Below are 16,835 nucleotides of genomic sequence, written 5' to 3'. Positions count from 1 at the left end.
TTCACCTGGGCTTTCTTAGAGCCTTAATGATTTGACAGTAAAAGTTAAGTTTTATTTATTTTCTTGCTCCCTTTCTGCAGATCTACCTATGTGTTTAAGTGTGTGCCAAAGAGGGGTTTTCTTTTTTTGGGGGATTACAAAATATATGAAGTGACAATGTTGTCACCAATTTGTTTGCCATAAAGAGTGTTGGGCCAGGCTGTTAACATGTCTGTTGTATGATGGGGTCCACACCCTGTATATATCCACATATAAATGAGTGGTCCACAGGATTTTAACCCATTTAAAATATCAGTTACTCGAAATGATGCCATGTTTGCCATCTTTTTATTGCAATATAAGATGATTTTGTTTTATAAAATGTAATTTTGTTTAGGTTTTTGGAAAGTGTATTACTTTATTTAAAATAAAAATAACTGTAAATATCTTTATTTTGCAAATTGCAATCAGTTGCAGAATAAGAAGCTGACTGATTAAGAAGACAACTTCAGCCTTGTACATTTTGCAGCTTTTTGTACTTAAAGGCACATTAAACCCAAAACTTTTCTTTCATTATTCAGATAGAGAATACAATTTTAAACAAAATTCCAATTTATTTCTAATATCTAATTTTCTTCATTCTTTAGATATCCTTTGTTTAAGAAATAGCAATGCACATGGGATGGGTGAGCCAATCACATGAGGCATTTATGTGCAGCCACCAATCAGCAGATTCTGAGCCTATCTAGATATGCTTTTCAGCAAAATATATCAAGAGAATGAAGCAAATTAGATAATAGAAGTAAATTAGAAAGTTGTTTAAAATTACATGTTCTTTCTAAATCATGAAATACAAAAATTGGGTTTAATGTCCCTTTAATGCTAATTCACAGTGGTTACCTTATAAATGAAATACATTAAAGTGATGGTAAAGTTACTGTAATGTCAATACAGTATAGCATAAAGTGTGTAAAATAAAGATAAGTTTAATTTATCAGTTCTTATATTTTTCAATATTAATCGAGTTGTCACCTTTCTAAATCAATTGCCGAATGTCCACAAATTCAACCCGTGTGTTTTTTTTTTCTTCAGTGGGTCAGGTTTTTGTTGAATCCAATTGAAATGTCAGCCGTTAGGCGGCCGTCACTCCACGTCATCCACCCCTTTAGTTGTAAGCGCATGAAGATGGGAAACCACGCAAGCTCCCGTTTCGTGCATGCGTGCTACTTACATGTAAGAATCCCATTGTACGTCTGTGGATGACAGCTTCTATACGGAGAACCGCATCACTTTACATCTGAGAACTTTAAATAGAAGTACCGCAGTAGTGCATTTGGAAAGAATGATCGCCGATTATCGCATGCGCAAATAGAGTTGCCACCCAGCCGGTATTTTATCGACACGGCCGGTATTTTTAATGTTCATGTCAAAGTAGAAAATTAAGAATAAATATTGAAAGAAAGCCCCTGTCAAAGTGAAATTTCTAGTGTGATAGATACTAGTTATAAACAAATGTGCATTTAAAATCAGTCCTATAAGCTTTAGTTTTTGAGTTATGCTGTTTATTTATGCAAATTTATGTTAATTAGCATGGTCGGAATTTTCTTCTAAGAAAGGTGGCAACCCTACGCACTGGTTAGCATCAACGGCGATTAGCACATGCGCAGTTATAAACTGCAGCGTGACCACACATTTTAGAGACACAGAGAGCGGGTGGGACCGCTGAAGGAAATCCCTAAGATAAGAAGTAGGGCATGGGAGGAGTTGTGAGCTAAGCGGTGGTAGGGTTGCCACCCAGCCGGTATTTTACCGACACGACCGGTATTTTTAAGGTTCATGTCAATGTAGAAAATAAAGAATAAATATTGAAAGAAAGCCCCTGTCAAAGTGAAACTTCTTCTGAGTCTGATGAATAATAGTTAAAAACAAATGAGCATTTAAAACCAGTCCTATCAGCTTTAGTTTTTGAGTTATGCTTTTTAATTATTTATGCAAATTTATGTTAATTAGCATGGCCGGTATTTTCTTACAAGAAAGGTGGCAATGCTAAGCGGTAGGGATTTTTAAATATAACTTTTAATGTAAAATATTGAACTAATAGAAAAAAAAACTTAGCGACTGGATTAGGGTCATGTGGACAAATGCTAGGTTGTCTTGCATAATGTCAAACTTTACCTTCACTTTAACCCTTTCATGACAGGGTTAAAGTGTCTACATCGGAGGGGCGTCCCTACAACCCTAGGAACGCCCTCCAGACCGCGATCAAGTCCTTGAAGCGCAGAAGGCTTCAGGACAGCCGTTTGATATGACGTTCTATTCCGTCATAACGGCTTTAAAGCCCAGTGTAAATATGACGGAATAGAACGGCATAACGGCGTTAAAAGGTTAAGACCAAGAAAGCAGCAAAATGTTTAGTTTTCAGAATGATCGTCTATATTGTTTGGTAGATTAAAGTTCATTTAAAAAAAAAAAAAAAGCAAAGAAAAAAAAAAGCTTTGAGTGGAGGTCACATGTTTCCTGTCTGGAGTGGAGCTCCAGTCTGCAGCTAGACCCTTCTCAAGCTATTTGCCATCACGCAGCCGCACATTATTGACAGTCTATGCACAGTCTAGCATTAAAAGGGTTAAAAACATATTCCCGCCCATCGCATCAGGTTGGACGTATGCGTGCGTTACGGTTTGATGGCGTCACAATACTGGGGCGGTCGAAGTAGGGTATTGCGTCAATACGCATGCGCAGTCTTCTTTGTGTTACTTGTGGCTCTGGGATTCCGGGCAGTATTGCTCGGTAGTTGGGAGCCATGGTGAAGAAACGGAAATACCGAAAAGTTTTTATAGATTCCGACACCGAGAACAGCGGAAGTGATGATAACTTGGAAAAGGTAAGACGAGTATATGCGTAAGTGGCCGTGGCCTGGTGTTTTGGTACAAGCCCATAGTAGCAGCCGATGTGGGTGTTGAGGTTTTTGGAATACCTGACGTTTATATTCCTGTCTTTAAACGTGGTATCGGTGTACATTGTGTTCCAATCCCATTAGATGTTGACTTCATCGACCACACCAGTGCAGAGGGCTTAGTATGAATGACTAGTACCCGAACGAGCTGTTGGAACGGTTACATTCTTTCCCTTTTATTACGTTTGTCAACCCTTTATGTGTAGTGTATTAACAACTGTGCTAAACCAACTACGATTGCTCCAGTATAACAATTCATGGGCACTCTCACAGAAAGGTGTTTGTTGTTATCGAAATGAACCCCTTGTTTATGATACATACCTGTGTTAGCATCTGTACTAACAGCCCTCCTATGTACCCAGCCTATGAGCAAGTTTCCAAGACCCTGACTGGCACTTCTGGGTAGCATCCAACATATATAAACATACTGCTGGATTTGACCAGCATGTTTAAAACCATATGAGTAATGAAACATGTACAGAACATCATTCAGGGAAATCACTGCTGTGTAATAGCTGATTTGCCAGTGTCACAAGCATAGCAGTAATATCTGATTTATCCTAGGGCCTTGTTTTGGGCATCTTGATGCTTGTTTTTTTGTTTGTTTTTTTAATTAAGAATTTTTGTTAATTTGACTTTTTATACAGCGGTGGGCAAGGCTAACCTCTTTAGTCATGGTTTTTCCTCATTTTGTATTTTTTCTTGCACATTTGTTTTGTTTGTATTGCTAAATGTTTTTTTTTTTTTTTTGTTGAGGTGTTAAAGGAAAACAATCAATACATTGCATTTTTCAGACTTATGCAACAAAATGCACAGAAGTTATGAAACAATATAGTTATTGCAAAATGACACTGCAGGGTTGTTGCAGGACTATATAATAAACTCAAATATAAAATGTCTCAAAATATAATAGTCTGTATAAAGAAATAAACAACGTAGCACCTCATTTGTAATTATTAAAAAAAATTAAAATTTTATATATATATATATATATATATATATATATATATATCTATATATATATTAGAATCAAGAAGGGGCACCAGCACTAAAAAACTGTAACACTTCATATTTTCTAGTTTTGGTTCTATATAGATCACTGTTAATTGTGTGCATGCTGCCTATGATGCAGTGTACCCTTGTCACTGTAAGTAATGTATAAAAAAAGAGAAAATCAAAGGGACGCACAGCTGATTACTATTGGTGTATATGTTTAGGTAATATCAATATGTTGCAGGTTGGTATGTCATAGGAATAAAGTACAAATGTCCATCAAATGAGTTTGTAGACAAAATTATTTCTTATAATTCGACAGTTCTTCGTCTAAGGTAAGTGAGGTGTGCTTACCAGAAAGTACCTCAATCCTATGAGGTAAGGTGTCAGCTTTTTTGAGGTTTAAAGGTGGTTCTTGGACTCTTGTCGAGAGGTAAGATTTTTCTTTTAAATGGGAAATCCTGCACTTCCCGTAGTATGCCTTTAATGGAAATCCTGGACTCTCTTGCAAAGATGTTTCAGCCAGGTGTCGTTTGTTTAACAGTAATGGAGACTCCTGGACTCTTTTCTTTTCTCTATGGTGGTGAGGATCTTTATCTTGTATCAGGTCATTCCATGGATCATAGAGGAAAAACAAGAGACAGATACATAGCGTAATACAGTTTCAATAAAATGATTTTTATTATGCAAGATCAGTTATTCTTACATTTGACAACCTCAATCAATTATGAGGTAAGATAAAGGCACGTAAAATATCTTTATTTTTCTTGTTCCTTTGTTGTTAATGACACTATAATGTCTGACTAAAAAACGTTTGTGGATAAAAAGTATATGTCACCCCAAATTAGGTGTTTTATGCTGCCAGTTGTGTGACTCAGTATAGAGTCCAAGAACCACCTTTAAACCTCAAAAAAGCTGACACCTTACCTCATAGGATTGAGGTACTTTCTGGTAAGCACACCTCACTTACCTTAGACGAAGAACTGTCGAATTATAAGAAATAATTTTGTCTTCAAACTCATTTGATGGACATTTGTACTTTATTCCTATGACATACCAACCTGCAACATATTGATATTACCTAAACATATACACCAATAGTAATCAGCTGTGCGTCCCTTTTGATTTTCTCTTTTTTTATATATCTATCTATCTATCTATACCTCCCCTTCAGAAATAATTAACTCATGAAATGTTATCCCCAAGTAGTAGACAAGGGGGTCTCATGGATCCCTAGAATGTTGTCTTTAACTGAGGGGGACTTCAGGGAAAATGGATGAAAATAGGATTTATGTAGGATGCATTTTTATACGCTTACCTAGTAAGCAATATCTGGGGGGAGCAAGTTTGGCGGAAAAGTACTATGGGAGCTAGAATAAATGTATAAAACAGGGGTTGACAAATTTGTTAAACATTTAGGAGCCACTAAGAATATTTAGGAGCCAGTCATACTTTTAGGATCCAGACAGTGGTAATTGTATATAGAATTATGGAGAATAACCCACAAAGTTAGGAGCTAGAGGTGAAATTCTAGGAGCCAGTGGCTACCTGGCTCTTGGGTTTGTATAGAATACAAACTGGAATATGGTGTGCAACATAGATAAGAGCTATTGGGTTTCAATATAAGTTAAGCAATATAAAACTGATTTTATTAGTGTTCCATGAATAAGAAAAAACAAAGGCACAGTGAACACAGATCTGATTACCGTAAGTATAAGAAAGCCAGATGACTGTAATAAAAATAGACTTTTATTTGAAGCTTGTAGTAAAAACGTGATACAAGGAAAAAAAAAAAGGTCAAATGCGTTTCGTTTGGTTACACTTACTCAATGACCCATGGGACATACTGATATGAGCCTCTATTTAAAGAGGAAAGGACAGGTGTATCCCCTAGCGTAATCAGAGTGAATACATACGTTAACAATATGGATGATTAACTTGCAACAATTTCACTAAGTTAGTTGTATCACAATGTTATTTATCTTTTGAAACAATTGACACAAATACATATCTCTTTTGATTGTTGCTGCTGTTCAGTTAATCAATCAACTATATACAAACATATTTATTCTTAATGTTCATGGAATAATTCAAACATAATAATTTTAAATTCAAAAACAAATGTCACGTTCCTTGTTATTGTGGTACTGTATTGCATTTTCTACTACTTTTCTGAGTTATAATATATTGATTTCGATTTTTAATTGTGACATATAATGTATTAATGCCAGATATGGGAATTAGTTCCTCAAAAACATTATCTACAAATAAATGAAATTAGAACAATATATCCTATATAGAAAAGCTATATTCGATCATCAAATACAAAATGTCACCTATATCCATGTGACCCCATGTTTGAGGCTATAATCGATCATAAAATTCGTCATATTACATATACCTACAATATAATAAATTTCCTTATCTAAAATAATTTGGACTATCAACCACTGTATCATATTATTAGTAGGTGGTCTATTAGCTTTACCTCTCTTTAAGTGGTTAATTAAATCTTAAATTGATGTACAGTATCTCACAAGTTAGTACACTCCTCACATTTGTGTAAATATTTTATTATATCTTAAAATGTGACAACACTGAAGAAATGACACTTTGCTACAATGTAAAGTAGTGAGTGTACAGCCTATATAAAAGTGTAAAAATGCTGTCCCCTCAAAATAACTCCACACACAGCCATTAATGTCTAAACCGTTGGCAACAAAAGTGAGTACATCCCTAAGAGGAAATGTCCAATTTGGGCCCAAAGTGTCTATTTTGTGTGGCCACCATTATTTTCCAGCACTGCCTTAACCCCTTTGGGCATAGAGTTCACCAGAGCTTCACAGGTTGCCACTGGAGTCCTCTTCCATGACGCTATCACAGAGCTGGTTGATGTTAGAAGATGGGGGAGCACAAGGTCTCTATTTGAGGATGTCCCACAGATGCTCAATAGGGTTTAGGTCTGGAGACATGCTTGGCCAGTCCATCACCTTTACCCTCAGCTTTTTTAGCACGGCAGTCGTTTTCTTGGAGGTGTGTTTGGGGTCGTTATCATGTTGGAATACTGCCCTGTGGCCCAGTCTCCGAAGGGAGGGGAACATGCTCTGCTTCAGTATGTCACAGTACATGCAGTACATAGTAGCATTCATGGTTCCCTCAATGAACTGTAGCACCCCAGTGCCGGCAGCACTCATGCAGGCCCAGGCCATGACACTCCCACCACCATGCTTGAATGTAGGCAAGACACTCTTCTCTTTATACTCCTCACCTGGTTGCCGCCACACATCTGAACCAAATAAGTTTATCTTGGTCTCATCAGATCACAGGACATGGTTCCAGTAATCCATGTCCTTAGTCTGCTTGTTTTCAGCAAACTGTGGGCTTTCTTGTGCATCATCCTTAGAAGAGGCTTCCTTCTGGGACGACAGCCATGCAGACCAATTAGATGCAGTTTGCAGCGTATGGTCTGAGCACTGACAGGCTGACCCCCCCACCCCTTCAACCTCTGCAGCAATGATGGCAGCACTCGTATGTCTATTTCCCAAAGACAACTTCTGGATATGACGCTGAGCACGTGCACTAAACTTCTTTGGTCTACCATGGCGAGGCCTGTTTTGAGTGGAAACTGTCCTGTGAAATCGCTATATGGTCTTGCCCACCATGCTGCAGCTCAGTTTCAGGGTCTTGGCAATCTTCTTATAGCCTAGGCCATCTTTATGTAGAGCAACAATTCTTTTTTCAGATCCTCAGTTTTTTGCCATTCGGTGCCATGTTGAACTTCCAGTGACCAGTATTAGAGTGATAACATCAAATTTAACACACCTGCTCCCCATTCACACCTAAGACCTTGTAACACTAATGAGTCGCATGACACCGGGGAGGGAAAATGGCTAATTGGACCCAATTTGGATATTTCCACATAGGGGTGTACTCACTTTTGTTGCCAATGGTTTAGATATTAATGACTGTGTTGAGTTATTTTGAGGGGACAGCAAATTTACACTATTATACAGGCTGTACACTCACTACTTTACATTGTAGCAAAGTGTCATTTCTTCTGTGCTGTCACATGAAAAGATATAATAAAATATTTACAAAAACGTGAGGGATGTACTCGCTTTTGTGAGATATTGTATGTCTGATGGTAAGGCATATTAGAATAGAATACTATAAGACTGGGCCAAAAGAACTGTCTCTGTATAAATATCTGTAGGGATCATGAGCCATAGGTGTTAAATAAAATCACAAGCGTATGAATTTTATATAATCAAACTTTAGGCATCACAATGTACAAAGCATTTTAACATACAAGTAAGATGATCTATTCTTAAACTAGAGAATCATTTCACCTGTCAGTGGATCACTGTGGCATCCAGTTATATGAATATAGCTCAGAGAGGGAAAACTATTAATGCTTAAGACAGTCAAGTCCAAAAAAACTTTCATGATTCAAATAGGGCATGCCATTTTTAAACAACTTCCCAATTTACTTTTATCGCCAATTTTGCTTTGTTCTCTTGGTATTCTTAGTTGAAAGCTAAACCTGGGAGGTTCATATGCTAATTTCTTAGACCTTGAAGGCCGCCTCTAATCTAAATGCAATTTGATAGTTTTTCACCTCTAGAGGGTGTTAGTTCATGTGTTTCATATAGATAACATTGAGCTCATGCATGTGAATTTACAGATTAGTGAGCACTGATTGGCTAAAATGCAAGTCTGTCAAAAGAACTGAAATAAGGGGGTAGTCTGCAGAGGCTTAGATACAAGGTAATTACAAAGGTAAAACGTATTATTGTGTTGGTTATGCAAAACTGGGGAATGGGTAATTAAGGGATTATCTATCTTTAAGAAAACAAACAAATTCTGGTGTTGACTGTCCCTTTTAATAATAATTGTCATATCTCAGTAAATAGAGTAGCGTACTTTATAGGCATTTCCCACATATAACATACTACTGGACAGACAAAATTTCACAAGATAAATATGTACTGGCATATTGTATGCATCTGATATAGGAAAAAACATAACCAGCAAAGGCATAACTAGCATGAGGATACAGTATATATACACCAGTCATATTAACCAACTTATTGAATCTTCTATAGAATACAAACTTTACTATGACTGTATACTTCCATAAATTATATAGCAACCACTGCAAATGGAAATAAGGGCATATTGCTGTCTAGGTCTATAATAAGAAATTATATGTAGCTATGGAAGGAGAGGGATTACAAGGAGTTTTTTTGTTATATTATAAAGTTACACAAAAATATGCTGTTCCGGCTGCAGACAGCAAATCGTTATCCTTGCAATAATACAACCAAGCAGTATAGTGTAGATATAGTTATGTCTATTGTGTGAAAGATAGACTTCGTAGTCACAAGAACATGATATATTGTGGTAAAATACATAGGGCTGTAATAAGTATATACTTTGGCCTAAATAGGTACATTAGTACAATCCTCATTTAGGACCATTAATAAAGTGCCAGTACCTGTCTTGTGATCAGGTTCAAAATATAACACTCATAGTGGTTTTATTCATTATAATGCTCGGTACTGTTGAAAGCTTAAACGGTTCATTGGAAATAACAGTCAAATTGAACCAGTGTGTTAACTGTTTTTGAGATGATCTTTAGTGTGTAGAAAGTGGCGCTCAATAAATCTAAAAGCGTGTATATAGAACTTCAGACTGAGATATTTGCGTGCTGCAACTAATTATGGCCACTATGTGCCATGTGTTTGTGGACTGGAGAGGGGACTTATCGTAGTGATATATCACTAGGATTTGCTGTGGCAGCCTCAGGTTCAGCAATAACTTTCAGTACTGGTTACCGTTCATATCCAACATGTGTAACTTTTGATCTGCGATGTTGCTCAAGCACCATATATAATACCTCTAAGATATCGTTAAAACATTTAACTTCAAGTAACAAGGCTAAATCAGCAAATGTATATCCTAGCATTAACATACATGTTAAACGGGTATCAATTACAGATAAAATGAAGAAAAAAAAATATGGAACTTGTAACTAGCAACCTATATACAAACCTAGATCTTTAGACCCACATGTCAGTCAGTCAACGCTCTAAGAGTGATAGTATGAGTCTCGGGATAAGAGGTTACTTAACCATGCTCTTCGCCAAGCTTACAACAGTTAGTCCATCAGGGCTGGCTATGATACTTGGTAGCACTGCTTATCCTGCTTCATAATAGTTCAGGTGCAATGCATAGTCCCTTATTGATTTTTCAAGTTTAAAAAGCTGAGTTCCAATAGAGACCTGGCTATCATTAGCAAAGAAATGTGTCTCAGTGTGTAGAGGTCTGCAGCTGGTGTAATTACTTTCCTGTGCCAGATAAACCTTTATTCTCCTCTTGAAGTTAGCTGCTACCCACATGTAAGGAAACTTCACAGGGCCTAGAGAGGTATAGTCATCTCGTTGCAATTTTCACACTTGGCGGCATTTATATCGGTCCCTGGATGACCTGCTTTGGAGAAGAGTGTTGAATGCCATTAGACACTGTAGGTGACGTGTCCATCTGCACGGGAAAATCCCCTAGGCTCAGCGCCTCCACTGCTAGGTCCTTGAGCGGTAAGTAGCTGGTGTCGGCAGTTCGCCCAAACTCAGAGTGCAGAACGCTCAGCACAGACCTGTCTGAGAAAGTGCTGGTGTTCTTCTGGCATGCGTGTGCACATATTATGTAGATATTCTCCCCCTTCTCTGCAGTAGTAATATCAGTTCCTTGCTTTGGTGACTTCAGAAGGGAGAGTAGGAGAGATATGAGGCTGTGGAAGTGCCAATCAAGAAGCTGTTAAGCCGACTGTTCCCATGCCTCCAATGCTTCCATACTGGTGCTGCAATTTGGGGATGAGTGCTGTCTGTATGTCTTAGTGGGTTAACTAAGTGTGATATTGTGTACTTGGCTGCAGCTACAATTCTGCCCTTAGTTACATAGTATTAACAACTTCTATTAACCTGGAGACCCGGGGGGATTATACGGCGGCTTTAGAGCTGTGGGTTATGCAGTTTGCTAATGTTTAGGGCGCCCAGAGTATTAGATGGTGACGCTGACCACATGGCGATACTGAGGGGCTTAGACCTGTATAGGATCTTCTAGATAATGTTTCTCCTTTTTCCCCTGATGTTTTAAAGTGAGGGTAAACTTTGATGAATCAGTGCACTTTAATTCATCAAAGTTTACATTTCTCCGTTTTTGTACAAACACTTACCTTTTATTCTGGAAGCCGATCCAGCTTTCCCCCCACCTGTCGCATGTCTCTTCATACGTCACCAATGACTAATCCTGCTTTCTCCAATCACGGCTCCCCCCCAGAGCAAACATTGCCTGAAGGGAAGCCGTGATTGGAGGAAGCCGGATTCGTCATTGGTGACGTATGAAGAGGCTTGCGGGGGAAGCACTTGATCGGCTTCCAGAATAAAAGGTAAGTATTTCTACAAAAACGGGGAAATGTTAACTTTGATGAATAAAAGTGCCCCTGTTTTTAATAGTATTTTGAAAAAACTAGGCACTGATTCATCAGTTTACCTTCAATTTAAGGCTGTGTTTCAGGATTTGGGGCTTTGTAGCGGAAAAAAAAACACTTATATTGTCGAATTAAACCCAAATTTCCAATATGTAAGCCAGGAGCTTCACATGAACATGTCCGGTTGCTTCAGCTGTTGGCTCCACCCTCCTAAATGAGAAAAATTTAATTTAATTATGTTAAAACTATTTGGAGTTTAACAGAAAATGTCTAGGTGCGTATAATCTATCTTTAGATTTGCCCACTTGGTGTGGATTACAACTTCTACATCTTAATTAGCAGAAAGAAACAAAGAACAACAGAGGGGCGCCTCATGTGTAATATCATCAAGTTTGTGTGAAACCACAATATAATAAGAGCCAAGTGGGTACTCACATATTCATGGAGCACACCAATGTGCTGGTAGATGCAGGCTGTAGATTTGACAGGTGTAACAGCTCACCCACAACTAAGATTTTCTGTGTGCTGCAGTGGATAGATGAAGCATAGACAAAAACCAAGCACTATATGTGCAGATTATTCAGAGTACAATTATATCTATTTTGCAAAGTGCCAAATGGGTACTCACATGCTGGCTTAGCACACCTATGTGCTGGTAGACGCAAGCTGGCAAATTGAGGGAAGGTGTGTCAGCTCACCCCAAAGGAGGTCTTTCCAATAGGTAGTATCCAAAAGCAAGGTTATCTTAATGGTTAGGCTCCCATATGATAACTATGAAAGCAGTCGGGTAAGGTGTGTCCACTCAAAATTGTTTTTCATAAAAATAGTATTTATTTGTAAAAACAAATTAAAAACAAAATATAAAATACATAAGAGTGGAATAAGGGTATTTTAATAACCCCTTAAACATGCAACGCGTTTCTCGGCATAACACGCCGTTTTCTCTGGCATATTTTTCACCTTACTGCTACCCCTGCTTTAAGTATCTGCTACCTAACACAAATGAGCACTGTCCTCTAATGTGGTACACCTGCTTATTCCAAATGTACCTCTGTAATTAGCAAGCATTCAGATTTCTTATGTTACAACATATATAATATAGAGTACATATATTTCATTATGCCATCCTATGTGTACACATAATCAACAACTATTATCTAGCAAGACATACAATCATTTTCATTGAAAAGCCATATGTCAGTTAAATACATTTCACTGTTAAAATATTACTTCATTTTAAATCACCCTGCAACAACAGTTGATCCTTACTACTTATATTACATTGTATGAACATTCTCATCAATATTTTGTGCAGTCCATCGACTGATATATAGTTTATCTCACAAAAATTTGCAATTCAGTCATTTATTTTTCAAGTTCAGCCAATCCCTCCTCTAAAACATATCAATCCCATGTTTAACATCTATACTGCAAACAATTACTAAATTGATCTGATCATTCCTATTTATCTTTGTTGTTAAACAGGACTCTTACCTTTTTAAATATGTCCCTAAATGGTTTGTATAGCCCGATCTCACCTTTAAGTGTATAGTTTGGTGGTAATCCTTTTCATAAAAGATGGCAAGTATGTTTTTTTATTTGTGGTTGCACATATATTATTGATGGTCGTTCTGAATTGTAGGCACTTTAAATCAAATGTATTTCAATTCTAGTGCATTTCCGTATTGTGGTTTAATTAAACCATGTATACACTCGCCGATATATGAAGTGACACCCTTTCTAATCTGGGTGTAAGAATCGTATTTCTGTCTTCATTCCTTGCTTTAACAAAGCTGTCTCTAATTCCATAGGGTAACCTTTCTCTCTAAATCTTGTTATTAGAATTTCAGATTGGTCATCTATAGAGTGCCATTATGCTGCAATTTCTCCTAATTGGTCTGAACTGACTGTACGGAATGTTGGTCTTCCAACTATTTAGATGTTTACTAGAGAAGTGGAGAAAGTTGTTACTATCCACTTCCTTAAAATAGGTCGAAGACTCAACATCCCCTATGTCGGTCCATTCCAGGTTTACATCCAAAAATTCAATTTTATTTACTTGTATATTATGAGTGAAGGATATGCCCATGTCGTTAGAATTTAGACTATTCAAGAATGATGTGGCTTCCTCTAAAGAACCATTCCATACATAGATAAGGTCATCTATGTAACGGCCAACTATAAGGTGTCATACCACAGGGGAAATCATTACAATTAAGAGTAGAATCGATTGCGGCACTGATTATGTAATTTATGTTCTTGCATGCGAATGCGGCCTTCAATATTTAGGACACACCTGTAGGAAAATCCGCACCAGATGGAGCGAACACTGGAGGAACATAAAAAAATCGCTCTATGAAACCATACTGTATCCAGGCACAGTACAGTCTAACATAATGGTGGTCATGTGTATGTGTGTTAAAGTGTGTGCAAGAGACACCAAGCTGCTCCAACCCTAAAGTCCCTCAAATTAGGGAAAAAAGATATGTGAAAGAATGAAAAAAACAGGAGAAGCGCTAGTAAAAGCTAAAGGTGCTAAAATGATAACAGAATAAAATAATATGCTATGCAAACGAAATGAGATAAAATAAGATAAATTTACTTGCTTTGCAAATATAATTTAATCAAACAATCGTAGAAGTACATATCCTGCAAAAATAAAATGAAAAAACAGAGGTATTTAAAAATCGGACGTCTCCGATATGTAAAAACACAATTAAAATAAATGACTACTGTTGCCAATATAAACCTTGTCTCAATATTATGTGGAGGAAGTCGGCATAAAAACTAAAAGTCCTCAGATGAGATCAAATGAGTCAGAGCCGGGTAAATGCAAACCCGTTTTTACCTTTAGGTGTACCGTCCGTGTATTAAGAATCACCTCCGTGAGGCGTATGCGTATCCCGTGACGTCACTGATCAGGAGGCGTTGTCTCTGTAGGGAAATCCTATTGGTCAGGATAACTTGACAGATGAACTATAGCGGCCGCTATATTGTAGATGTTGAACCCCGCTCTTAGTGCAGGATCGCACGCAGGGTCACAGTATATCCAGATTTCTCTTGTAGACCTTGTAGTAAACAGACTTTGATGTGTGACTTGAAACCAGCTTTAACTTAAGCGCATGGCCCTTCACAATGCAGTCCTCGTGTTCTCCGTGGGTAGCTGAAAAAACTTGTCACTCCAACAAAGTATTAAAGTCCTTATAGACAATATATGAAGTGTAAGGCAGCTGTAACTTTCATCAACGCGTTTCTCCCTCTTACAGGGCTTTCTCAAGATGAATTGGCTCCAGTTACAGCCTCCTTTTAAACAGTTCAGACTCATACCTATTGGTCAGGTGAGATTACTTTATCTGACAGGTGTGCTCATTACAATTGATCTATTGGCAACAGTACTGGCAACTTAGAAAAAAAGAAGACAAAACACTTTTATAAAATTAGATTTAAGAATATATCTAGAAATGCCTAAATTTTCATACATTTGCATATTAGCAGCAATTGCAATCAATAGAAATAAAAATATAACTCCAATTTAAAAAATTCTTTCCAAGGATAGTATTATTGTTACTGAAAGAAGGGGGGAGGGTTTAAGAGAAGTCAATACATCCTCACTAAAGTGGTCAAAATTGTGACTAGGTACTAGAAGTAATTATTTACTAATGTGCATAAAGAAAATAAGTGAAAAGAATATATTTAGATGTGCTGCAGACCAATATATATAAAGAAAATATATAACTGCAGTTTTCTGCCAATATGTAAAATTATACATGTGCTTACAATGAAACAGATAAACTGATCTAGTTTATAAATAGTGAACAATATTATAAAATTATAAAGAAGTCGCAGAAGTCCTGTGATGAATTCAAACTTGTAGAAGTGTGTACATATATAACCCATATTACAGAGGCATCCAACTTTCCAGTATATCATGTGACTAATTTTTGGACATTTTAACTTAAAAGTGAAAGAAATAGTGAGAATCAAAAGTTTAGTGAAAATAAAAAATAGAATAGTATAGAGTCGTACTTAGGCAAAAATTAATCTAAAACAAAGGGTGAAATGTCGAGTTCAGAGTTCAAACCAGCTGGATATAAAGTATCATACTTATACAGGGAGTGCAGAATTATTAGGCAAGTTGTATTTTTGAGGATTAATTTTATTATTGAACAACAACCATGTTCTCAATGAACCCAAAAAACTCATTAATATTAAAGCTGAATAGTTTTGGAAGTAGTTTTTAGTTTGTTTTTAGTTATAGCTATTTTAGGGGGATATCTGTGAGTGCAGGTGACTATTACTGTGCATAATTATTAGGCAACTTAACAAAAAACAAATATATACCCATTTCAATTATTTATTTTTACCAGTGAAACAATATAACATCTCAACATTCACAAATATACATTTCTGACATTCAAAAACAAATCAGTGACCAATATAGCCACCTTTCTTTGCAAGGACACTTAAAAAGCCTGCCATCCATGGATTCTGTCAGTGTTTTGATCTGTTCACCATCAACATTGCGTGCAGCAGCAACCACAGCCTCCCAGACACTGTTCAGAGAGGTGTACTGTTTTCCCTCCTTGTAAATATCACATTTGATGATGGACCACAGGTTCTCAATGGGGTTCAGATCAGGTGAACAAGGAGGCCATGTCATTAGATTTTCTTCTTTTATACCCTTTCTTGCCAGCCACGCTGTGGAGTACTTGGACGCGTGTGATGGAGCATTGTCCTGCATGAAAATCATGTTTTCTTTCATGTAATTAGCAAGAGTCCATGAGCTAGTGACGTATGGGATATACATTCCTACCAGGAGGGGCAAAGTTTCCCAAACCTCAAAATGCCTATAAATACACCCCTCACCACACCCACAATTCAGTTTTACAAACTTTGCCTCCGATGGAGGTGGTGAAGTAAGTTTGTGCTAGATTCTACGTTGATATGCGCTCCGCAGCAAGTTGGAGCCCGGTTTTCCTCTCGGCGTGCAGTGAATGTCAGAGGGATGTGAGGAGAGTATTGCCTATTTGAATGCAGTGATCTCCTTCTACGGGGTCTATTTTCATAGGTTCTCTGTTATCGGTCGTAGAGATTCATCTCTTACCTCCCTTTTCAGATCGACGATATACTCTTATATATACCATTACCTCTGCTGATTCTCGTTTCAGTACTGGTTTGGCTATCTGCTATATGTAGATGAGTGTCCTGGGGTAAGTAAGTCTTATTTTCTGTGACACTCCAAGCTATGGTTGGGCACTTTGTTTATAAAGTTCTAAATATATGTATTCAAACATTTATTTGCCTTGACTCAGAATGTTCAACTTTCCTTATTTTCAGACAGTCAGTTTCATATTTGGGATAATGAATTTTAATTTAACATTTTTCTTACCTTAAAATTTGACTTTTTCCCTGTGGGCTGTT

At 37.2% G+C, this 16,835-nt stretch overlaps 1 protein-coding gene across 1 annotated transcript in view; it reads left to right on the top strand.

Moving 5' to 3' along the window:
* The first annotated feature begins 2,700 nt into the window (after positions 1-2,700).
* RTF1 (RTF1 homolog, Paf1/RNA polymerase II complex component) overlaps positions 2,701-16,835 on the top strand; it is a 213,836-nt gene continuing 199,701 nt past the window's right edge. Inside the window, exon 1 of the mRNA XM_053697868.1 lies at positions 2,701-2,860. Coding sequence (XP_053553843.1) covers positions 2,780-2,860 — 81 coding nt within the window. The 5' untranslated portion in view covers positions 2,701-2,779. The remainder of the gene's footprint in view (positions 2,861-16,835) is intronic.

This window comes from Bombina bombina, chromosome 1 (genome assembly GCF_027579735.1).
Source record: "Bombina bombina isolate aBomBom1 chromosome 1, aBomBom1.pri, whole genome shotgun sequence".
NCBI classification, from domain to species: Eukaryota; Metazoa; Chordata; class Amphibia; order Anura; family Bombinatoridae; genus Bombina; species Bombina bombina.
The sequence above is the reverse complement of the archived record's forward strand: the minus strand, read 5'-3'. Positions and strand labels throughout refer to the sequence as shown.